Source organism: Rhinatrema bivittatum, chromosome 7 (genome assembly GCF_901001135.1).
Source record: "Rhinatrema bivittatum chromosome 7, aRhiBiv1.1, whole genome shotgun sequence".
NCBI classification, from domain to species: Eukaryota; Metazoa; Chordata; class Amphibia; order Gymnophiona; family Rhinatrematidae; genus Rhinatrema; species Rhinatrema bivittatum.
In genome coordinates, this window is record NC_042621.1 from 217562319 (window position 1) to 217588321 (window position 26003).

The 26003-nt window shown below is 40.8% G+C and overlaps 1 protein-coding gene across 6 annotated transcripts in view; it reads right to left on the reverse strand.

The window, feature by feature from the left end:
• Positions 1-26003, reverse strand: part of PANK1 (pantothenate kinase 1) — a 138341-nt gene that overhangs the window by 31939 nt on the left and 80399 nt on the right. For 4 of the 6 annotated variants that reach the window (XM_029609840.1, XM_029609844.1, XM_029609843.1 and 1 more), the window contains 2 exons: positions 23882-24135; positions 22006-22182 (listed from right to left, as the gene is read on the reverse strand). In XM_029609840.1, the coding sequence (XP_029465700.1) occupies positions 22006-22182; positions 23882-24135 (431 nt within the window). Of the gene's footprint in view, positions 1-6859; positions 6992-22005; positions 22183-23881; positions 24136-26003 lie in introns of all 6 variants that reach the window. The other 2 variants (XM_029609841.1, XM_029609842.1) reach the window with 2 other exon arrangements.

A 26003-nucleotide genomic window follows, 5' to 3' on the forward strand; every position in this document is an offset into this window, starting at 1 on the left:
TTCCTCAGCCAGGAAGCTACACATGGGGTGACTTATACTTTTCAATTACTATCCCTATTACTACTAAACAAGAAATTAAGATGCCCACTAGTGATGTTAGTAATTGGTCAGAATTTGAGGCGATATCACAGGTTGAAGTCGAGAAAATGATAAATCAATTGAACCCCGCTACCCACGTAATAGACACCATTCCCATTACAGAACTAGAAAAAAAACTAGCCAACACAATAACACCAACACTAACCAAGAACATCAACCTCTCACTAAATGAAGGAGTAATGCCTGATACCTTGAAAGGAGCCATAATCAAACCAATCATTAAGAAAAAGAACCTCGACCCCCCTAAATCTGAACAACTATAGACCAGTTTCCAACTTACCCCTATTAGCCAAGCTAATTGAAAAAACAGTACAAAAACAACTGTCAAACCACATTGAAAGCAACAACATATTTTACCCAGCACAACATGGTTTTCGTAAACACTACAGTACTGAAACCTTGCTCTTAGCTTTATCAGATACTATCTTAAGAGATTTCGATACAGGAACACATTACATTCTAGTTCTATTAGATCTCTCCGTAGCATTTGACACAGTAAATCACAAAATACTAATCAACAGGCTGAAAGAAATTGGACTCACTAACAAAACAATAAAATGGTTTGAGTCATACTTAAACAATAGATGTTTTCAAGTACAAATTAAAAATACACTTTCAGACAAAGTCAAACTACAAACCGGTGTCCCGCAGGGATCAGCCCTGTCAGCAACACTCTTTAACATTTATCTATTTCCAGTATGTCACCTGCCAGCAGGACTCTGAATCATACATTACATATACGCAGATGATATACAGCTACTGCTACTTATTGTAAACACCATTGAAGAAACAATGAAACTTATCAATATGTATCTTGAAATAATCAAACAGCTCTTAAATCAGATGGAACTGGTAATAAACATAGACAAAACAGAATTTGTACACCTTGAACATAAAAACATACATCATACACAACCAACAATCACAATCAATAATATTCAAACCGTTGAGTTAGCATTAAAAGTACAAAATCTAGGAGTAATAATCAACCCTGAGCTAAACTTGAAACAACGCATCTCACTGAAAATAAAAGAAGGATATGCGAAACTAATGATCCTGAGAAGACTAAAACCTCTACTAACACTAAACAATTTTTGCACAGTTCTACAGGCAATGATCTTCACAAGTACAGATTATTGTAACTCCCTGCTTTTAGGACTACCACAATCTACTATTCGGCCACTACAAATATTACAAAATTCAGCTGCTAGAATTTTGACTGGCAAAAAAAAGAATGACCACATTACAGGAACACTCGCCGATTTACACTGGCTTCCAATTGAACAAAGAATACAATATAAGACACTATGTATAATTCATAAACTAATCCATGTTGAAAAAGCAGACTGGCTCAACACTGCACTGCGCGTACATGTACCACAAAGAAACCTGAGATCTGCTAATAAGGCTTTACTAACTGTCCCCTCTGTCAAATCAGCACGCCTCATGCAAGTAAGAGAAAGAGCACTGTCAATGGCTGGCCCCGTGCTATGGAACACCATGCCACTCGAAATAAGGTTGCAGAGAAATTTGAAAATATTCAAAACTAATCTGAAAACCTCGATATTTAAACAAGCCTTTTACAAAGATAAAGATAAGGAGAAAAACAGTTGAATGATAAGGACGCACCAAACTAGAAGTTATTACTTTAAACCTACAAAATGCATTTTAATGTTAAATTAAAACCACATAATATGTTCCGAACAAATAAGCTTAACTGACACACACAGTTTTTGACACTAAATTGTTACCATTCTATGATGGCACATGGTTAATTTGTAATCTATACCACTCATATTTTTCGTTAACGTGCCTTTTTGTAAACCGTTGTGATGGTTATCTAACTCAACGACGGTATAGAAGAGTTTTTAAATAAAAAAAAAAAGAAAACAACATGACAATGATCCGAAACATAAGGCCAAGTCGATTCTTAGTGGCTGCAGCAGAAGAAAGTGAAGGTTTTGGAGTGGCCATCACAGTCTCCTTACCTCAACATCATTGAGCCACTTTGGGAGAACTGAAACATACAGTTCGTGCCAGACAACAAAAGAATTTACAGGATCTGGAAGCTTTTTGCTAAAAGGAATGGGCAGCTTTAACACATGAGAAAATAAAGGACCTCATTCACAACTATCACAACACTGCAAACCGTCATTGATGCAAAGGGGGGCAATAGAGGATATTAAGAACTAAGGTATGCAAACTTTTGAACAGGACCATTTTATTATTTCCTTCATTGCTATGGCTTGCTTAAATTTGAGCTATTCTGTGATGCATAATAGTTTAATTTGAAACATTAAAAATAACAGGCGTGTTTTGCCTGATCACTCATGTTTTCTTAAAATGCTAACCTATTATCAATGAGCACCAAAACAACTTAAGAAGGATTCTTACAATGCTATCATAAACCCCAAAATCAATCCTTCATGCTACATATAAAACTTCTCTCTATTCTTCAATCCTCCTGAAAGAGTGCAGTGATTCAACTGTTTGCAAAAGAAAAAAATTTTTGATGGAAGGAGAGGAATGTTTCATATGCAATGATCATAAATCCCCACCAGGGTAATATGATTGTGGATATAATCATAAACGGACCTCCTCCGACCAATATGTGCAGTTAATGTTGCAAACACTATTGTGATCCAAACGCTTTTTTTTTAAAAAAAACTTGTGTGTGTCTTTACTCTAAAACATTTCTCATTGTTAATCAAGGTGAAAAAAATCACTCTAATATTCTCAGTCAGTTTCAAATGTACGCTCCGCGCAGCCTTGTTAACTGCTCCCAACGAAGGGTATAAATAAATCGTTAGAAAATGCTTGTGAAGAGACCTAGATTGGCAAGCTGGACAGTCTTTTATGGCTTAAACATAAGCTCATACAACACACCGACTTATCTGCTGGTTTGGCGGGTCACCGATGTAGCCACGTTTCAGGTCCGCTCTGGGACCTTTCATCAGGGAATTCCCTGATGAAAGGCCCCAGAGCCACGTTTCAGGTCCGCTCTGGGACCTTTCATCAGGGAATTCCGTGATGAAAGGTCCCAGAGCGGACCTGAAACGTGGCTACGTCGGTGACCCGCCAAACCAGCAGATAAGTTGGGGTGTTGTATGAGCTTATGTTTAAGCCATAAAAGACTGTCCAGCTTGCCAATCTAGGTCTCTTCACAAGCGTTTTCTAACGATTTATTTATACCCTTCGTTGGGAGCAGTTAACAAGGCTGCGCGGAGCGTACATTTGAAACTGACTGAGAATATTAGAGTGATTTTTTTCACCTTGATTAACAATGAGAAATGTTTTAGAGTAAAGACACACACAAGTTTTTTTAAAAAAAAAAGCGTTTGGATCACAATAGTGTTTGCAACATTAACTGCACATATTGGTCGGAGGAGGTCCGTTTATGATTATATCCACAATCATATTACCCTGGTGGGGATTTATGATCATTGCATATGAAACGTTCCTCTCCTTCCATCAAAAATTTTTTTCTTTTGCAAACAGTTGAATCACTGCACTCTTTCAGGAGGATTGAAGAATAGAGAGAAGTATTCTTAAAATGCTAAACATCTTACAAATTCTGCCAGGGGTATGTAAACTAATGAGCACAACTGTATATATATGATAACTTTTTATTGGACAACTTAATACATTACTTGATTAGCTTTCAAGAGCCAATACTCTCCCTTCCTCAGGTCAGAATAGAATGAGCAAAAGATTATACTTAACAGGAAATATAGAGTTGTGAGGCTGCAATAAGACTCATAAAAGGCATACTAGTGACAGAGAAAGGGGAAAGGTGATCAGAAGGTGACAGGCAGTATAACTTTATGGCTCATAATGTGATATGAAACCTAGGTCTCTGTCCTTTGTTGTCAATTCCAAAGTATCTGATCATTTTGACCTCAAAAGTCTTACTTTCCGGGATTGTTTTAAATTTTATCCTAACTGATGCAGTGGTCTGCTTCCGAAAAGTGTTACCCAGAGATGTTGGTCTGGTCTTCTCTGTCATGTTCGATCTCATGTCTGTGTGAAATGGCTCTTCCCTTTAATGCCTGGCTCACCAATGTCGCATGTTTCTTCACATTTTCTGCATTGAATAATATACACTATAATTAGAGGAGGAGCATCCCCTTATTTTGAATGTTTTCCATTTGGGTAATTATGGGGTCCTGTAATGTGTTGGCATAGTTTTCAGAATGATATATTGCTAGAATATGTACCATTTTCTTCTTTCTTCTTTGTTAGAAGCTTGCTTTTTTACTAATTTTTGCTTCAGATTGTGTGGCTGTTTCAAGGCCAATACCAGTGGAGCAGGGAATATTTCTTTTAGTTCTTCATCCTCCAGTTCTTATGATTTTATTTCTTTTTTTAGTTTTCCAGCTCTGGTTGTATGTAACTACAAGGGATACTTGCTCTGTGGTTTCATTTTCTTTGTAATATAGTAGATTTGTCTGGGGTGTTTTAAATGAACAAGCAATCTTCTTGGATAGGATAATGGGGTTGTAGCCCTTTTGTTTGAAGGATTCAATTAGGACTTTGATGTGTTCATCCCGGTCTTTTGTATCAGAGTGCATACAGTGATTCTGTGTGGCTTGACTGTGTATAGTGGATTTTTTTGTATGTAAAGAGTGGAAGCTGGATCTGGGTAGAATGGGTGGGCTAACTGGTTCTGTCAGTCGGTTTCTTGTATAAAGATATTTGTTAACAGCCATTTTTGATAGAAACTGCGGTATCAAAAATGTTAACTTTCTCTGCGAAGTAGTCCATTCTTGAGCAATCAAAAAAGCCACTGGTCATAGCTTATAACATTCCATAATCCCTTATTTTTTTTATTGTTTATTGTGCAAACAAATACTGTGCCTGAAATCTTTCCAATTCCTATATATTTACACTAAAAAGTCTTTTCAAAAATTGAAAAAAAATTTCCAATACCAATGTAATTTTTGTATGACATTTTTGATGTCAAAAGATTTTTATTTATTGAAAGAGAAAACCTCAGAGAGCAACTACAAAGTACCAAAACTTTTACAGTACTTAATGTTGCACTTCTTTAAAAGCTGCCATCATGGGAAGAAAAAACTCAATTTTTGGCAAAATATTCCATATTTATAAAATGTGCAAAACTTATGCAAAACTATACCACAATTTTTTTTTCTTCCAGCAAACATTTTATAATCCCAACTAGTTTTCATGAAAGTGCATCAGTATTCTTTTTATTCTGAAATCATCCACAGTGCAGTGATACCATTTGTTTCTAAACATCAATCACAGAACTTATTTTGCAGATAATATCAATTGACTTTAGTGTAAAAGTTATATAGATATTGGAAAGTTTTCTGGCACAATATTTGTTTTCACAATTATCAATAAAAAACAGGAAAAATATGAAAAAAATAAGGGATAATGGAAAGTTTAAAGCTTGACCAAGTGTGCTTTTTTGTTTTTTTGATTGCTGATAATTTAACACTGAAGAGCCCTTTTTAATGGTAGCCCACTTTGGAAGGATGGAATGCATTAAAAGAATTGTAAAACTGTATGAGAAAAAAAAGTCTCTTCTCTTTCTGTCCAAATCATAAATATGTTATCAATATACAGTGATATTTGAAGGGTGCAGTCTAGTCTGTTTATTCAAAAATGACTTCCAGTTCTGCCATTAAAAAAGGTTGGCATATTGTTGTGCCACTCTGGTGCCTATGATTGGTAAGTAGATGTCATTATTAAAACTGAAGTAGTAATATGTCAGGATGAATTTGATTAATTTTATTATAGTTTCCGAAGTGGTCAAGGCTCATAAATAAGTTGAGCATCATAGGGGTAGGTCCTAAGGTAGAAACTGTTATTTGCTTATTGAGTGATAGGCAAGAGAGGATTAGTGATAAACGGAGGGTACTCCAAAGTAGTATTATTTATGGAGTGCCTCAGCGATCAGTCTTGGTTTCAGTTCTGTTCAATACATTTTGGGGTCGATTTATAAAGCAGGGTCGACACACGCATGTTATAAAATCAGATGGCCGCACGTCTGATTTTAAAATCTGTGCGTGCACGTGCGGACGACACACGCGGGGGGGGGGGGGGGACGACAAATTTTAAGTAATACACACGGCAATGCAATCGGGCCTCCCCTAGGTCCCTCCCAGTCTACTCCAATTAAGGAGTGGACTAGGAGGGAACTTCCCTACTCCCCTGCCTAACCTTCCTTCCCCCTTCTCTACCCCAACCCCTAACCCCCTACCTAGCTACCCAAAATTTTTTTATTTTACCACTTACTGCTCCTCTCAAGCAGTAGTTTCTGAGCGCCGACCGGCTGCTGGTGCACGCTTCCCTGGGACAGCAGCTAATGGCCATTGTCCCGGCCGGCCTCCATCCTACTCCACTCAGACCTTGCCTCCGGCCCGCCCCTTTTTCAAGGCCTGGCATTTGTGCGTGTACCAGGTTTATGCTCATGATTGGGCACGTTTTAAAATGCGCACAGCACGCACAAGGCCGGTCATGCACGTAGGCTTTTGAAAATCAGGGCTTTTAAGTAATAAGGTCTGGTAGGGAAGGCTGGTCTTCTTGCAGATAGCACAACGACCTGCAACAGTCTAAACTCTTCAGAGCTGTTGCAGGCTAAGAGTTTGGCAATGAAAACTTAATGTAAACAAGTATAGTGTCATGCATTTCAGTGGCGATGTGTAAGAAGATAGTACAAAATGCAGGGTGAGATACCGATGTGCACTAATACAGAATGCAATCATCAATAGAAAAAAGGAAATAAAAATACCTTCAGTTCATGTCATTGTTGAAACCTCACCTGGAGTACTATATTCAATTCTGATTCTCCACACAGGATATAAGCAGCAGTGGCAACTCAGAGAAGAGCAACAAAATGGGTGCATAGTCTGGCTCATAAGACCTGTGAAATGAGACTTAGAACTAAATATGTACGCTGTAGAAGAGGAGGGCAATGCACAAGCAGCAAAACTCTTTCCAGTGGAAAGTAAATTCTAGAACAAGAGATCATAATATGAGACTCAAACAGGATAGACTTAGGAGTAATATAAAAAAAAAAAAAAAGTATTCACAGAAAGAATGGTAAATGCATGGAACAGCTTCCTAGTGGAGGTGGTGAAAACAAAGATCAACAGGATTCAAGAAGGCATGGAATAAGTATAGAAGATCCCTAGTTATAAAGATAGATCAACTGAGCCCTAAGGCAATGCAGCAGGAATTAAGTTGAGCAGACTAAATGGGCCACACGGTCTTTATTTGCTGTCATAGTCTATATTTCTATGATATATCAGAGACATTAAAATACCTCAAAAGGTAGACATACTGCATAGAAGGCAAGCATTTTCTAATGGGAAAAAGTTCCAAACAAGAGGACATTATCAGAGGCTAAAAGAGGGTAGATTCATGAGTAACAATAAGAGAAAATGTCTTCACAGAAAAGATGGATAGGCAAGTTTGCTTAAGTAAATGGTGTTTTCCATAGATAGCAGGATAAATTAGCCATGATCTGAGTGTGACATCATCAGCTGGCATTGAACAGATCTCTCTCCCCCCCCCCCAAGCTAGTAGAGCTTTGAACTCTAATGTGGAACTGAGCACGTGCGGGAGTTCCCATGCAGGCATTGTTTCAGGATCTCCTCAGTTTATTTCAAAGCTAATAGAATAGGATAGTCTGCTATTCAGGAAGGAGAAAATGCATCTAATGGCTAATCCATCATGCTATCTATGGAAAGCAAAGCTGCTTTTTTCCGTCAATAAACAAGGGTAAATTAGTCTGTGGAGAGTCTCAAGTTGAGTGCTGCAGCGTAACGTCTTTGGATAAATAATCCGTACTCCACCATAGAGAGCAGACTATTTAGGAACTTCATGGTGCAAGACTGCTTGTCCCACTGTACTATCTGTGGAGGCAAAGGCAGCTAGACACTAGTGGGAAATGAATGTATGCACCGATGACCAGGTAGCCACTTTATATATGTCCTCTATAGGTACCTCCCTGAGGTGTGCAACGGAGGAAGCCATTGCTTGTACCTGATGAACTTTGACTGGATTGGTGAGATTGAGTTCAGCAGCTGTGTAGCAGTGATGTATGCAACTGGTTACCATGCCCAATTTATTGGTTGGGATTATATGAGACAAGGAGTTGTGATGCTTTTTTGTGGGATTCTATTCGATGTTTGTAGTATGCCAGAACTCTAATGTACGTAATGTCTTTTCACCATCATGTTAATGAGGTTTTGGAAAGAAAATCAGATGAACTATTGACTGGTTAAGGTGAAACACAAAAAACACTTTTGGTAAAAATTTCGAATGTGTCCTGAGAACTACCTTATCATGGAAGAATTGCATTCAAGGAGGGTAGTGAACTAGAGTTTACAATTCGCTGACCCTCCGTGTAGAAGTGACTATTAGAAAAAGTATCTTCCATGTTAAGTATTTCAGAGATACAGTTTCTAGGGGTTCAAAAGAAAGTTTCAATCAGTGAAGTGAGAACTATGTTGATGTCCTAAGGCACTGGTGGGTGTAGATACAGGAGTCCCTTCATGAATCGGGAGACTAGGGGGTGCATGGAAATAGGTGCTCCATTTTCTGGTGAATGATAAATTGCATTGACACTAAGATGCATGCGTACTGATGAAGTTGCCAATCCAGATGCACATAAGACAGTAAATGGCGAGGTTTGCAACTGAATGGGTTTAGGTTGTGCAAAGTATACCACATTGAGAACCATTTTCACTTAAAAAAAAAACAAAAAACTGCGCCTCATGGATGGTTTCCTCACTGAGAGGAGGATATTCTGAATTTGGATTGGTAGAGACCATTGTGCTAGGACTGAGTATTCAATATCCATGCTGTCAGACTGAGTGTGGGCAGTGTTGGGTGTAATAATGAGCCGTCTTCTTGGGTTAGTAAGGCAGGACTGTTTCCCAGTCTCACGGGAGATTTGATGAAGAATTGTACTAGATAGGCATACCATGGTTGTCTGGGCCATGATGGTGTGATTCGGATCATCTTGGCTTGGTCTTGCATGAATTTCTGGATGGTGTTTGCTATGAGTGGTATCAGATGAAAAGCATGAACGAGACTTGTATTACAGGGAATTAGGAAAGCATCTGTAGCTTCACGTAGATTGCTGAGTTGAATGGAACAGAATCAGTCTAGTTTTCTGTTTTATTCTGTAGCAGAGGGTCTATTCATGGCTGTCCCCACAGCCTGAAGAGGAAATCAGCTGTGGATCGTGTCAGAGCCTGTTTGCCATAGTGTTCGCTATGCTAGGCAAGTATGTCACATGAGGTATTGATTTGTTCTGTATCGCACAGTGCCAAATGTGTAGGACTTCCTGACAGAGAACCTATGATCCCATTCCTTGTTTGTTGATATAAGACATTGCTCCTGATTATCCATTTGAATCATTATGTATTTTCCTCGTAGGATATGGTGGAATACTGTAGAACATTGCACATCGCCCTGAGTTCTAGTAAGTTGATTTGCAATTGCCTTTCTTGAGGTAACCAGACACCTTGTGTCTTGTAGTGCTCAGTGTGGGCTCTCCAACCAATGGTGGAGGCATCTGTTACTAGTATTACTTGCTGTGGGACTGGTTAGAGGATGCGCCATTTCGCAACACCTCCAGCTGCAATCACCAACATCTCATATCATTTCTAGGGTTATGATTATCTTGGTTTGAAGTGGCCATAGGAGATGGCTCCACTGGGCTCTCAATCCCCATTGAAGGTGATGCATATGAAAGTATATTAATGGAACTATGTGAATAGGACACCCGCTAAGTATTCTAAGAATTCCAGAATATGGTGAGCCGTTAAATTTGTTTTCAATAATGTTTTTGCAATTTTGCAGAGTACTGTGGCTCCATTTGGAGGGAGGAATGGTTTTGCTAGTATGGTATCTATACAGCCCCAATGAATTGAATTCATGGTCTGGGTTGTAAAATGGATTTCTCGTAGTTGATTAGAAATCCTAGACATTGAAGCAAGTGTATCATTATTTGAGATTATGCCTGGAAAGTATCCTTTGAGGGGTAACCAGTTATCCAGATAAGAGAATAATCAAACTCCTTGACAGCATAGGTAGGCGACTACCACTGCAAGACATTTCGTGAAGACTCGGGGGGGGGGAGGGGAGGGCAGACAAGAATCCAAATGGAAGAACTTTGTATTGATAATGGTGATTTCCCACTTTGAAGCAAAGATATTGCCAGCAAGAAGGGACCGAGAGAAGGACCTTGGAGTGATAGTGCCTGGCGATCCGAAGCAATGTGATAAAGCGATAGCTAAAGCCAGAAGAATGCTGAGCTACATAGAGAGAATCATCAATAAGAAAAAGGATGGGATAACACCCCTGTACAGGTCCTTTTGTAAGGCCTCACTTGGAGAACTGTGCTCAGTTCTGGACACCATATCTCAAAAAGGATAGAGACAGGATGGAGGCGGTTCAGAGAAGGGTGATCAAAATGGTGTGGGGTCTGTATAGAAAGATTTATGAGGAGAGGCTGAAGGATCTAAATATGTATTTCCTGGAAGAGAAGAGGTGCAGGGGAGATATGATACAGACTTTCAGATACCTAAAAGGTTTTAATGGTGCACAATCCTCAAACCTTTTCCATTGGATAGTAAACAGTAGAACTAGGGGTTATGAAATGAAACTCCAGAGGGGATGACTCAGAACCACCATCAAGAAATATTTCTTCACAGAAAGGGTGGTGGATGCCTGGAATGCCCTTCTGGAGCAGATGGTGAAGATGAAAACAGTAAATTAATTCAAAAAGGCATGGGATAAACATTGTGGATCCCTAAAGGCTAAAGGTGGAAATGAAGAAAAGGATGCATGAGTAACCTGCATGGAGTGGCAGCTACCAACTTAACTGAAGGCATAGGGATTATTACTACCCTTGACCAATTATCCTTCATGATTCTGACAACTGTAGCATTGCATTCTGCTTTGACAGTGGGGGCTGGGAGAAAGGAAAATTGAATTCAGACAACAGCCCCAACTTTTATGGACTGGGGTACCGATATGTAGACATTAGGGAAAGAGCGCAGGTTTGCTTCTACGGCCAAGTCCTAAAGCAAAGCATATTCAGATAGCATCGTCTGAATTATAAAGAAGGCTGCTCACCCTGTAAAAATGTTGATAGCAGTAATTTTGTTATGGGTTTGACAGTGCTTGGTTTCAAATGTTAATATTACCATCCTTAACATAAGGCTTGGGAGTAACCTGCACGGAGAGACAGTTTTTACCGTAAGAAATTTGCTGTGCAGACTGGATGGAGCACATTTGGTCTTTTTATGCCATCATTACTATGTATGTTACTATTCGGATGTGTGCATATGCATTTTTTAGATATAGTGAGCATACTGAATCATTCATTGAATGAATGGTAGGATTATGCTCAGGGAAGTCATCGTCAACTTTTCTTGACAAAGGTACTGATTGTGATTCCAAAGATCTAGGCTGAGCCGGACTCCTCCTGTCTTCTTTGGGTTTAAGAAGTATTGGGAGTATAATCCCTGGTCATAAAGGGAAAATCAGCACTCCTTGAATTGCTTTCGTACTTTTTGCTTCAGAAGTGGTAAGTAGGCTGGGTTGATAGGACTGTATGTGGGATTATTAGCTGTGTGTGGGATTATTAGCTGTTTCAAAATGTTGAGACTGTAACCCTGCTGGTACTACCTTCAAGACCCACTGATCTGTGGATATTTGATTCCAGAATGTTGGATATAACTGGATTATGTTCCCTACTTGAGTATGTTGATCAAAAACTTGGGAGTTGGTTTAGCCAGTTGCTGCTGTTGAGACTTTTGCTGGTGTCTCTCTCATGGACAACACCTAGTTTGAGTTTTTGAGTCTGTTGCTGTCTGGACTGGTAATACAATCTATATGATTTCCTCAGGTAGTAGGGATTCTTATAAGATATGTAAGGTCATCTTCCTATGGTGTGAGGTTCTGCAGATGTTGATAAAGGAAAAGAATGTGGTGGATCAATTTTTTGAGAAACCATCTACTTTAGTTTTTCCCCAATCAGGATACCATCATGACATGAAAGATCAGCTAATTTTCCATGTACGTCCTCTCTAATGCTGCTTACCCTGAGTCATGCCATTCATCATGCCCCTATGAATGCAGCGGATGCATGTGTAGAAGATGTCTGATGGCTTCTTCTAAATCATAGAGTGACACAGGGGCTCTTTGCTCTCCTGTTTCTGAACAAATATATGGCTCCAGATTCTAATCACACTCATAAATGTATTGCACCAAATAAAATTGATGTTGAACAATTCTTGCTGTTAGTATGGTGCCTTGAAACATCTTTTACCAAATTCATGCAGAATGGAGTGATCTTTCTCTGGAGAGGTGTTAGAATAGAGGCAAGTTTTTTTTCACCTATTTCATTGCGGATTCCACAACAACAGAGTTGTGCGGTAGGTACACAATTACACATTCCAGTGATTTTTTAAATCTGGAATTTGAGATCATAAGAACATGCCATACTGGGTCAGACCAGGGTCCATCAAGTCCAGCATCCTGTTTCCAACAGTAGCCAATCCAGGCCATAAGAACCTGGCAAGTACCTAAAAACTAAGTCTATTTCATGTTACCGTTGCTAGTAATAGCAGTGGCTATTTTCTAAGTCAACTTAATTAATAGCAGGTAATAGACTTCTCCTCCAAGAACTTATCCAATCCTTTTTTAAACACTGAACTAACCACATCCTCTGGCAACAAATTCCAGAGTTTGTGTGTTGAGTGAAGAAGAACTTTCTCCGATTAGTTTTAAATGTGCCACATGCTAACTTCATGGAGTGCCCCCTAGTCTTTCTATTATCTGAAAGACTAAATAACAGCTTCACATCTACCCATTCTAGTTTCAGGGCTGCTGTAATTCCAGAGTATGGAGTTTTACATTTTCATGAGGACTATATCTAACACCGCATGGGTTGACAAGGCAAAAGGTTCTGCAGGGATGTCAAGTATCCTCAGTATGCCATAACCTCTGCTCTTGGATCAGGGTCTTTTTGCACTTCCATTTCAAGAGCTGCTCCCATCTTCTCCACAAATCTTGAGTATGTTAAATCCTCTGTTGGAGAAATATGATCCAGCAGCCCTGGAGGTAGATCTGAAGGGATACCAGGGACTCCCCTAGAGACTGATGGCTGGACCAAGATGACTGTGGTGATCGAGGGGGACTATGTACCCCTTAAGGTCCTGATGCTGGTGAAAGTCATTTGCTGGAGGTTGATCTTTGTTCAGATATGGAAGATGTCGAAATTGGTGGGGCAGCTGAAATTATCTTTTATGGGGAAATCGGAATAATTGGATAGACCGGCAGGAACAATGGTAGTTTCAAGTGTGGTTATAAGGAGGTGCAAAAATGTTGCACTCATTTCATTGCCTGTTGAGATCTGTGCCCAGGTATGAGGCATCTTCCTCTGCAACGAGAACTGGTGAAGGTGGCCGATTTGACAGTACTGGAAAAATTGAACATATAGGATCTAGGGTTTCAAAGCGCAGTTCGTGAGTTAGAAGTTGGGAGACTGGTAAGGCTCTGATTATAGGAGGTGGAAGTTAGAGCCTAGATTCAAAGAAGTAGCAGAAGTTGCATTCCTTTGCTTTGGCAATGCTGCACTTACAATTTCTTGTGGTTATCACTCTTCAGGGTGCACTGGAAAATAATGTTTGTCTTTTTTGGACTCTTTGGATGTTATAGAATGGAGTGATAACTAGGAGGGGTTTGGACAATCATCAGAATTAGTAGGCATTGTACCTGGATGAGTTTGCTTTGAATGATTTGGATTTTGCGCGGCAGACTTTTTTCTGTGTTTGCTTTGAGATAGTATGCGCCATGGTTGACTTCAAAGCTTTCTACTTTGTTGGCTGATTTGAACAGATCTTTGGCGCATGGTGGGCGCATTTCTGAGATGCCTTGTGCATCGAGTGAGCTGATGATTTGTGTGCCGGGCACTCCAGTGCAATGTGCGAGGGGTGCTCTGGTGCTCCATGCCTTCAAAGACTCCAACATGCTTCAATGCTGTATCCATGATTTTTGTCATTTAGATGAAAGTGGAGCTGATTGTGCCAAGTGCATCGAGGAGTCTCGGTACTTGGCCTTAGCAGGCCCTGTGACTGATTCCGCTGACCTGCAGTGTCAGCATAGATGTCTCTTAGGCTGTCCAATCCAAGTCATGTTGGTGTAATGAACTGGCACTAGAGGACCTATTTCTACTGCTTCAGGAGGAAAAATGATGACTTCTGGAAGCAGATCTGCCCTGTATTTCAGTCTTTATGCTGGCTATCTTCACTGCTCGATGTTGGATTCTTAATGACATTTTCCCACATGCTTGATAGTTTGGTTGATTGTGGTCTGGACCTAAGCAAATGTAGCAGCAGTCATGACCATCAATGATGGGCATTATCTGTCCACAAGAGCAGGATTTGAAGCCCCTGGTTATCATTTTTTAAGTCATGGGGAAAAAACTGAAGGTAGGTATTCAAAATTCAGAATTTCCCTTTTCTTTCTTTTTTTTTTTTTATTGGCACTGAAAAGTACTGTTGTGGGTCATGAGAAGCAAGAGATTGACTAAGGAGATACATTTTCTCACAGAGACAGAGTAACCAGCCATGTGAAGTGCTGCCAAAAAAACAGATTGAGGAGACTCTGAAGCAATGCTTACATGGAAACTCCAGCTCAAGCTCAGGAGAGCTCAAAGCTTGGAGAGACAGATCCATTCAGTGCCACCTGATGTCATCCACAGATCATGGCTAATTCAGCTCTGCTTATCAATGGAAAAACATGGAATACTCTCCCAATGAAGGTGAAGGTGGCCAAAACAGCAACAGAGTACAAGAAAGCTTGGGATAAGCTCAGACGTTTCTTGGATACAAGAAACGTGGATAAAGCCCAAGTTTGAATAGGATCTGTCATAATTTATCAGAAACGGACAGACAAGATGGGCTTTTAATTCCTTATCTGACATCATTTTCCATATTACTATACTACTGCTATGACGCTCATTTTGAGTAACTGTATTCTAACTTGGAAATGCTTAAAATGTATTTTAGTTTTATTTTCTTTGATTTAATACTGTTCACCCATAGTAGCCCAAAACCAAGTTGCGATTGTGGTATGTAACTTTCGTTCACGTTTTTAATGATTTTGGATTGCCTAACATTGGCTTACTGAATATTTTCAGCATTGTGTTCTGGCTTCCTGCACTCAAGAGCCTGCACTTTAAAAGAAAAATATCTGTAAGCATGAAATATTAACTAGATAAGCTACTATTTAAAAAATAAAACCTGAAGATTTTACCCCATGAAATGTAAACATATGAAAAAGAACAGGCAGATGTTCAGACAACAGCTTCACTAGTTTTGGTAGCTGTTTGGATAATTACAAACCTTGATGGTAAAACATGGCAGGTGTGGGGGGAATGTTGGGGGATTCTGGGTACTGGATTAGTAATGGGACTGATGAAGACGACAATGCCTGGAGTGGCATATACCAGCAGACAGTATAGGTCAGCACTGTTGGGTAGATGATATAGAGAGATGTTGATTTAAAATGCAAGAGAATATATACACACATACATACATATATATATATACACACACACACACATATACATAAAGTACGGTATGCTTATCTACCAAAAGTGTTAGAAAATCAGAAAGGAAGACAAATGGGCAAAATGGGTAGGGTCAATTGGTTCTTATCTGCGGTCATTCGCTATGTTACTAAGAGAAGACAGAATGGAGGATCATTTCATTTATTTGCATTTCTTGATCGTCTAAATTGGGACAGTTCTAGGCGATTTACAAAATCATAATAAAACTAGACCAAACCAGAATGCAAAAATTCAAATTAAAAACATAAATATGGAAAAAAAAAACTGAGCATGAAATAATAATTTAAAACTGTAAAAAGGAGAAATTACTACTTACCTTTTCTTTAATGAAGACAGGTTAATCCACACTAGTGGGTTATGCACCGCTACCAGCAGATGGAGACATAGCAAAACTGATGTCATGGTATATATACCCCCTGCACTGGCATCAGCCCACCAGTATTCTCTGAAAAAGTCAGCCGTTTACAACTAAACAATACATGATCATAACTATTAAAAACAACCATTTAAACAGTCAATTAACAGAAAAAACATTGAGGTCAGACAAGGAGTGTAATATTACTAATCTAAGGACTGGATCTCACACTTATCAGTAATCCCCGGAAATGCAGCCACTTAGGTGGACAATAGCACCACCATCCGGCAGCCAAGAGCGGGAAGGTGGATGAACTGGTCATCAATAAAGAAAAGGAAATTATCAGATAAGTAGTAATTTCTCCTTTCTTACCATTCAGACAGGCTAATCCACACCAGTGAGCTATACCAAAGCTACTTCTGAACAGGGAGGGAGGCTGCCCACTGTCTGATCTACACCGCATGCATGAAGGCTGCATTCTCCCATGCTTGCACATCCAGGTGATAATGTCTGGAAGTTGTGTAAGAAAGACCACGTCACAGCTCGGCAAATCTTGATGGTAGACAACCATCTAATCTCCACCCCTGACACTGCCTGAGTCCTAGGAAACATTGCCTGAGTCCTAGGAAATGAGCCTTAACCTGACTAGGCAACGGCTGCTCAGCATCTATATATGTGGCAATAATAACGTCTTTAATCCAGCAGGCTATCATAGCCCGCATTGCTGGCTCGCCCTGTTTACTCCCACTGTGGAGTATAAAGAGCCAGTCGTCTTCTAAGAGGTTTAGAAACCTCCAATACCTCAAGTTTTGCTGCGTGGCACCCAAGGTCTGTAACAGAAGAATTTCATCCACATCTCCCTCCCTCTCCAGAGTCAGCAAGGAATTGATTGATGCAAGTGAAAATCCAAGACCACCTTCAGCAAAAAAGACAGAATAGTTCACAGCTGGACCACCCCTGGAATCACTCGCAGAAACGGTTCCTGACAAGAGAGAGCCTGCAGTTCAGAAACTCTACGCACAAAACACCGTCCTCTAGTAAGTAACCTCAAGGAGAGGCTATGCAGTGTTCGAAAGGTGGGATCCGCCATAAATCCAGAGCCAGATTAAGACCACCAGGACACCAGCAACCACCAGGGGGGGGGGGACGACAAAGATGCTTCACCCCTTTCAAGAACCGGGCCACAACTGGATGGGCCGATAAGGGTTCACCATTCACGTGACCTCAGAAACAGGCAAAAGCCACCACCTGTACCTTCAAACGAATTAAGGGCTAAGTCCTTAAACAAACCATCCTGCAAAAATCCAAACTGAGTGGGATTTTAACCAAATGAGGAAGAACCCCTCGTTCCTCCCACGAAGCCTCAAACACTCGCCAAACATGAACATAGGCTAAGGAAGTGAACAACTTCTGCGGTCAAAGCAAGGTGGAAATCATAGCAGTGGACTACCCACACTTCAGCAACCAAGCTGTCTCAAGGCCACAGTATATGACAAAAATCAAGTTGAATCTTAGAGAAGAATAGGCCCCTGTCCCTATGGACAGATAATCAGAGAGGATATTCCACCAGAAGCCTCTGCAGACCTGCATACCATAGCCTCCTGGACCAATCTAGTACCACCAGAAGTACCAATCCTGAATGTCTCTCGAACCTCCGAAACATTCTGCCCACCATGGGCCACAGGGAAATGACATATAGAAGCTTGCCTTCCAGTCCCTCCTATATGACATCATTAATGCCCAAAAAATTCAGATTTCTCCTGCGACTGAAGAAGCAAGGAACTTTCGCATTGTGTGATGTCACCTAGAAATGAGAGCTCCCAGTGGCCCACTGAGCTGGAACGCTTCATTGTACAATTCCCATTCTCTGGGATCCAGACACTGTCTGCTGAGTAAGTCAGCTCTTACATTGTCTTTTCCTGCAATGTGTGAGGCTGAGATCTCCTGAAGATATGCTTCCTCCCATTCTATTGGTGGCTTATATCAATCATTAGGGAGCAACCAAGAGCCAGCATCGTCGCATTGTCCAACATCATTCAGACTGCTTAACTCTGCAAGCAGTCGACAAATCGCAAGCCTGCCAACCAAACAACACTGGCTTCTAGCCAATTGATGCTCCAGAGATAATCCTCTGTTCTCCAGTGCCCCTGCGCTGTTAACTCCTGATGATGAGCCTGCCAACCCTGGAGGCTCACATCTTTCATGTGTAGTAGCCAGTCCGGTGTTCATAGGAGAACGCCCTTTGTTAGATGATCCACTTGCAACCACTACTGCAGATGGATGCTCATCTCCACTGGTAACTGAAGTCATATCGAGTAGTCCTGAGACTGTGAGACTGTGGACTTAGTGTGTGCTGAAGAGGACGCATATGAGCCCTTGCCCACAGAACCACCTCCAGGGTGGCTGCTATCAACCCACGCACCTGTAGATAAGACCACACCACCAGGCATATTGTTTCTGTCACTAGTTGCACCTGCATCATCAGTTTCTGAATGCAGATCTCTGGCAGGAACGCCCTGTCTTGCTTTGTGTCAAAAACGAACACTAAGATACTCCAATGTCTGGGTTGACTGCAGATTGCTCTTGGCCAAGTTCACCACCCAACCTAGCTTCTGTAGCATGGAGATCACTTTGCATGAGGCCTGAAAACTCTCTTTCATGGCTCTTGGCCCGAATTAGCCAATCATCTAAGTAAGGGTAAATCGGAATGCCATCCTTTCTAAACAATGCTGCTACTACTACCATGACCTTAGAGAAGATACTGGGCGTGGTGGCCAACCTGAAGGGTAGCACTCAAAAACTGATGTCGCAGCCCCAAAACAGCAAAACGAAGAAAACAGTTGATGCTCTAGCTGGATGGGAATATGCAGATACATCTCTGACAATCCAGAGACTTTAAGAAACGCCCCTGACTGTACTACCATTATCAGTGAGTGTAAGGTTTCCATGTGGGAACAAGTCATTTGCAAAATCCAATTGACTCCCTTGAGATCCAGGATGGGGAGAAAGGAACCCTCCTTCTAGGGTACAATGAAATAATTGGACTATTGGCCCGAATTTTCTTGTGACATGGCATTGGGATTACAGTCTGCAGGCTGAGCAGTCTTGATAGTGTACACTCCACAGTCTGTCTCTTCTGTGGAGAGCTGCAGAGAGACACCACGAAAACATCCCAAGGAACGCTGAGAAACTTCAGAGCATAGCCATCTCTCATCACCTCCAAAACCCACTGGTCTGACATGATCTTGATTCACCTCCAGTAAAAAGGAGAGATAAGCAATCCCTCATCTCCTATTCCTGGGAGTGGGTCAGCATACCCTCATCAAGGGGGTTGGAAGGGCACCACCACTCAAGCCCATGCCCCATCTTGGCTGCCTGGAACGAAGGACTGATACCTACCCAAAGGTCAAGCCCTCTGAGAAGCCACTGCTTTGTAGGGTCGAAAACGCTTGAAAACCCCTAGCACTATTTCTCATGCCAAACAAGTGCAGCACCCGCTTTTAATCTTCTGGTAACTGAAGAACCTGGGACTCACCCTACTTAATGGCCTTTTTTTTTTTTCAACTCATTCCCAAACCATAGTGATCCTTTAAAGGGCTATTTCATAAGATGAGACTTTGAAATTGACTCGGCGCCAATTTGTTAGCCATAGCTGATGCTCAACCTTGCTTAGCTTCCGAGATCTGTTGAGATTGGGTGCATCCAGGATGGTGATGCTGTAGGGTACTGTTCTGAAATTCAAACCAGACTCATCGACTTTCTGAGGGAGAGCAAGCAAGAGCGATCCACTAGAAAGCTGCAAGAAGCCATCTGCCATTCACTGCCTCCGCCTCAAGGCCTGCATAAGGATAGCCTCAATTCTCCTATCCTGCACCTTCTTCAAGCTGCTCACCCTTCCACAGGGACAGTTGTTTGCTTGGTGGCGGCACACACCAGCGCATCCACTTTCAGAAAGCGCAACAGCTCTCTCTCTGCTGGGTCCAGGGGGTAGAGTCCTACCAAGGCTTGTCCCCCTTTAAAATTAGCTGCCTGGATGCCCCATTCAAGATCAACCAATTCTTGAATTGCATCCACAGTTCTTTACATAACGAATCTAAATGGGATTCTTGTTTGGCTCAGACATGGAATCGGCACACAGCACCCACAGCATCTTCAGTTGTCAAGCCGGCAACATCTCTATGAAAGAATGCAACATTATTCTATACGGCTCCAATCCCAGAGGAATTTCCAACCTCCAAGAAGTAAGGGTCGCCTTCATTATTCGTGCCACCTGAGTCCCTATCAGCATCACCCGCAGCAGGTGTAGACATACTCTGATACTTACCTGCAGCACCAGGTGTGCAGAGATCCGCAGTTTGCAATCCTGAACCTTTAGGCTACCATGTCAGCAAATGAACAGGGCCTAGCCAAAAGGCTGTTCAACCCACCAAGCTGTTTGGCGGCAGATTTGCACGTAAAAAAGCAGGCAAATGTCACCGCGGTACATACCAAACCCAGGGGACATCAGTCTTGCACCCACTGAGTAACCTTCCCCTGCTGACGAACCAGTTAGGGGAGCCCCAAAACCAGGGAAAATCTCTGTCAGGTCCCCCTCCAGTCCCATTCCCACATCATGCTGGGAAGGGTGGGCTCAGTAAAAGCAGCCTGAGATAACACTCCCTGAGCCGCCAAGCAGCATTGACAAGTTAGGGGGAACACCAAGCTGAGATGCTGGACTATGGCAAGCAGCACAAAGGTAAATCCCTGCTAACAGCACGCTCCCAAAGCATCTGCGCGCCCAACTGCACAAGCAAGCATAGACAGAGCACCCAAAAACAAGGTCTGTCCAATAAGTGTCCAAAATATAGGCGCACAATACGTGGTCCAAGTAGGTGACCACCTAGGGAACGCAAGCACAAACCGAGGTCAGACACTGTTTTATGGCAGATGTGTGTGCAGAAAAGCATGCAAATGCTGTGCGGCCTACCATGCGGTGTCCAAGCAAAGCCTGAGAGCGAAGTGGGGCCTAGCCAAAAGGCTGCTCAACCCACCAAGCTGTCACAACTCTCCAAGCTCCCTCGGAGGTGAGAATGGACATCAGATTGGTGTGCCGAGACTCAGAGACCTGAAGGGGAATGGAAACCCTCACTCCTTTACTTTTTTTTTTTACTCTTTACCTGAACTCAGCCCGTCCCCTGGCAGAGTACAGAGTTGGTCTCTGGCTGCGGTGGGGAGGAGGGCAAAGACATTCACCACCACACTCTGCTTCCTGCACCCACTAGCCTCTCAGCTGTTTCTTTCTACAGATAAATCCCCGTCGTAAAACCAGCTACCGGACCAAGACACTCTACTGAAGGAGGGATCCGCCAATACCATAAAGTATCACCACAGGGGAGTGGGGCGAATTAATTTCCTTCTTTTCCTCTTTTTTTTTTTTTTTTTTTTTAAGCAATCCCCAGTAGGGAGATGCACGTCCACCATCTGCCGGAGACGGAGAATACCGGCGGGCTGATGTTAGTGCAGGGGTATTTGTACCATGACGTCAGCTTTGGTTCATCACCATCTGCTGGTAGAGGTACATAACACACTGGTGTGGATTAACCTGTCTGAATGCTAAAAATTTAAAATCACAAAACATAAGAGCAATAGAGGAAGGAATACGGTAATAAGTATTCAAGCTATTTTTAATAAATTAACTAGCACTGTAACTTTAATAGTATTTTATTCTGGTTTGGTTATAAAACTGGAGTTGTTGCAAATGGATAATGCTGGTGATCAAGCTGTCAGGGGCTGTTTGCCTTTTTAATAGAAAGAGGATACATAAGCACATGGGGAAAGTAATCAAAGTTAATTATTTTTTCTTACAGATAAATGTTTTCGTACTTATCTTAAGATGAAGAAAACTGCATTTAATGTCTTAGGAAAGCACTAATTTATAAACACATACCTTGATGCTACAGCAGATCCTTGAAGGCCAAACCGTTCATAATCCCCTCCATAGATATCTTTCACCAGTTTATCTACATTGGTACTGTCACCTTTGGCTGCCATTTCTAGAGCTTCTTCAAAGGTCTCACAACCAGTTAGCAAGCAACATAGACCTAAGAAAGTTCCACCTCCAAGACTAGGAAGAAACAAACAAAGATGAGTTTGGAGATTTGGTATTCATTGAAATGTAGCTCTGATCTTTATATTCCGAGCATATAAAGCATATAAAGAACTGACATTATACCAGGGATATTCTATTTTAAATATTTGCAGGGCAAAAGCCAAAGGGATTATGAATGTCTTAACAGAAGTTACTCTACAGAATCAATCAGACAAATTTTGGGTTAAAAACAGATCAAGGAAACATCTATTCATACAATGACAAAAAAAACCAACCATTCACAGTGCACTGAAATCATCAGTCGGCAAAAGTCTACAAAGTGGAGAGCATGTCGCTCCCTATTGCAGTCAGTCTAGCTCCATTTTACAGCCACAGGTACAGGATGTACTGTGCCTTTTCCGTATGGCGGGCATGTAAAGACAGCTTCACGCGAAGTCATCCTGAGCTTTAAAGCACAACAGCGCACACACATTCCAGACAGACACTAAAGCTACACATAGAAGGCCTCTTTTTTACTGGGGATCTTGGGTAAAACGTTTGAAAACAGTTCATAGCCTTTATAATATATACACAATTCTTCCAAATAATCAACCTGTTTCTTGCTTAGTTGTTTCCTATTTTGGTCTTAGTTATTCAACCCTCTAGTTTAAAAATACATGTTGTGCAATATATTAACTGGGAAATGCTAAATCAAAAAATAATTTTCCTGCAGATGACACACAGTAAAGATATAGTAATGCCATCATGGAAAAAATAATCTAAAAAAGTTTTTTAAATGTTTTATATATGATGTTAATCAATTTGTGCAGCTCTGGAAAAGTAGAATACATATAAAGCTGGATTGGATTAAATCCACTGAAATGAACAGCACCTATGTGCATGCTGCCACATTTACATTTTAAATTTTATAATACCGGGAAATAAGAGACAAGGAAGCAAGGGTACATTAATGATTCTTAATTAAAATACAGTACCAAGATATGCACTGCATAGTTATTCTGCAATTACACAGCTGTATATAAATGCATCTATGTACTTAGATGTTAATATTCAGCAGCATTTAGCTGGATAACTCAGAAATTCATCTAAATGCCAACTTCTCAATATTTCCCCCACTTATCCAGCTAAATTATAGATGTATAACTCATCAGGTCTAAAATTTAACTGGACAACAAAGGGTGTTCCGGGGCAGAGCTAAGTTAACCGGTAAGTTATCCAGCTAAGTCTGATTTTCAGTTAACCGGATAACTTATCCAACTAACTTTAGTAGTGCTAAAGCGTAGTCCTAAGGTTAGCTAGATAACTTTATCTGGCTATTTTTAAGATATCCAGCTAACTTTGGAGGGACAGGCTAAGTTTATCCAGCTAACTTTACAATCCGGCCAGTGTCTGAATACTACCACCTAAGAATACAAATTGTAATACTTATCAGATATCTTATAATTAATGTGGTTTTACATTTATTACACTGTGGCTAAGGAGACCCAATATGTAAAATCCTATTGTACTAACAAAGGTATTCATCTGACAGAGAAAATTGGATTATATTAATAAAATATTTTGCTGTCATTCTGACTGTACAAAATAACAATGAAATATGAAGCAAGAGATTGATTTGCTGGTTAAATTTGAGATGTAAGGTTTTCAAGGTTATATATTGGAGCTTTGTATTATTTACTGTAGTTTGGTTATGCTGAACAGAAAATATATTTACCTGGTCCCTGTAACTCTTTTATAGTTGTCCTTGGAATAAACAGCAAGGATACTGACCCCAGAGCCTATGTTAACCAGCAACATAGGGTATGGATTATCAAGGCAGTATGGCTTTTTCTGACACTGTTCAGGGTCTGTTGGGTTTTCAAAATAATAGCACTCCGGATGGCCATTAAAACCAATGGAATCGACATAAAGTAGGCCCTGGATCAAGCAATCCAGTTCATCAAGTTTATGGAGCTGCAAGTCAGCTATCTGGAAAAGAACAGCAAGTTAATGAATGAACAGGTATTAGTACAGCAACTGCTAAGGACAAGGACCAAAGGCTCTGCAATAGCACTTTGAACACTTATGCTAAGTGTTGCATAATGGTTTAGTTCAGAAGTAGTCAAAGCACAATTCAGTATCAAGCCTCAAGTAAAATTAACTTGGTTTCCAAAAGAAATACCACAATCTGCAATGCATGTAATCAAATTGGAGGCTGCTGCACTTCAGACCACTGGGATCCACAAGAACTACAAACTATCTCATATACGTAGCTTGCTGGTTCTTAGTTGACCATGAGGCAGTAAATGGGGTTTCCCCATCCCAGCTATCATCTGCCAGCAAAGACCCTTATGTGGCTGCTAAAGTACATCAAGGAAAGCAAAGACAAGCAAGGCTATGAATAAATTAAAAAAACAACATATAGTTCTAAATGGTGACAGACTGCTCACAAAGGACCCTGTAGTGCAATTTAAAAAGACAGCTCTGCCCATTGGCCCATAAGTGGCAATGGTCTCAAGTAATCCACAAGTCAGATTTGAACTACACAAGTTTCTTCCTGGAACACCATTTATACTTTGGCATTTGTAGTCTTCACTCTAACACATCAAAATTACATCCTCTTCCAATATGGGAATATTTGAGAGCCTTGGAATGGTCTGCTACCCGCTAGAACAATGTAACATTTAATCCTTGTCTGTGGCCTTTATAACTTGGCATATTAGTCTCCCTCACCCTCCAATCTTATATTCAGTGCAACTCATTGAGTGTTTTTTTGCAACAGGTATATACATTCTCTGAATCATAAGAACATAAGAAAATGCCATACTGGGTCAGACCAAGGGTCCATCAAGCCCAGCATCAAGCCCAGCATCCTGTCTCCAACAGTGGCCAATCCAGGCCATAAGTACCCAAAAACTAAGTCAACTCCATGTTACCATTGCTAATGGCAGTGGCTATTCTCTACGTGAACTTAATAGCAGGTAATGGACTTCTCCTTCAAGAACTTATCCAATCCTTTTTTAAACACAGTTATACTAACTGCACTAACCACATCCTCTGGCAACAAATTCCAGAGTTTAATTGTGCGTTGAGTAAAAAAGAACTTTCTCCGACTAGTTTTAAATGTGCCCCATGCTAACTTCACTGGACTAGCTCCAGTATCTATTTAGAATTATATACCTACATCTTCAGGGGTAAATGTGTCACCTAGATACATTTTGTTAGCACAACATGAAAAAAAATATTCTTCATACTGTGTTAAAATATGCAATTAAAGGCCGTGTGGCAATATTTATAGATATCCTTCCTCCACTTACTTGGTGGTTAACACATCAAGTGAAAGTTCAAAGAGGCAGGAGAATGTTATATAGTAATTAAGAATCCTTAGACAATCACCTGAAGTCTTTCAAACTTTCAAAAGAGCGGACATCACTTAGAGAATGTTACAAGTTGGTAATAAATGCAGATTCATTTCCCCTGACACGGACCATGTTTCGCAAGAAACTGCATCGGGAGGTGACAAAAGATCAGAAAGATCTTTTGCATAAATTCAAGATTGCTAAAACTTCCAAGCCAGCATGACAAAAGTATACAGTGACAGCAGTATAACACATACCTGCCTCTGTAATCCCTATAGATAACCACTCTCCAAAGAAGAATCCTACCATTAAATAGAAAGGGTGAACAAATGGTACTGGCAAAACTTTCTCAGTGCAGAATCTGTTTATACAGTGCTGTTCCCTAATATTAAAACCCATTATTTTAACCAATGTACTTATAATACCATGCCTATCCTAAAAACAAGGTATACATACAAGTGAGAATCTTGTGATGTGAACTTTCAATACTCTGACTCC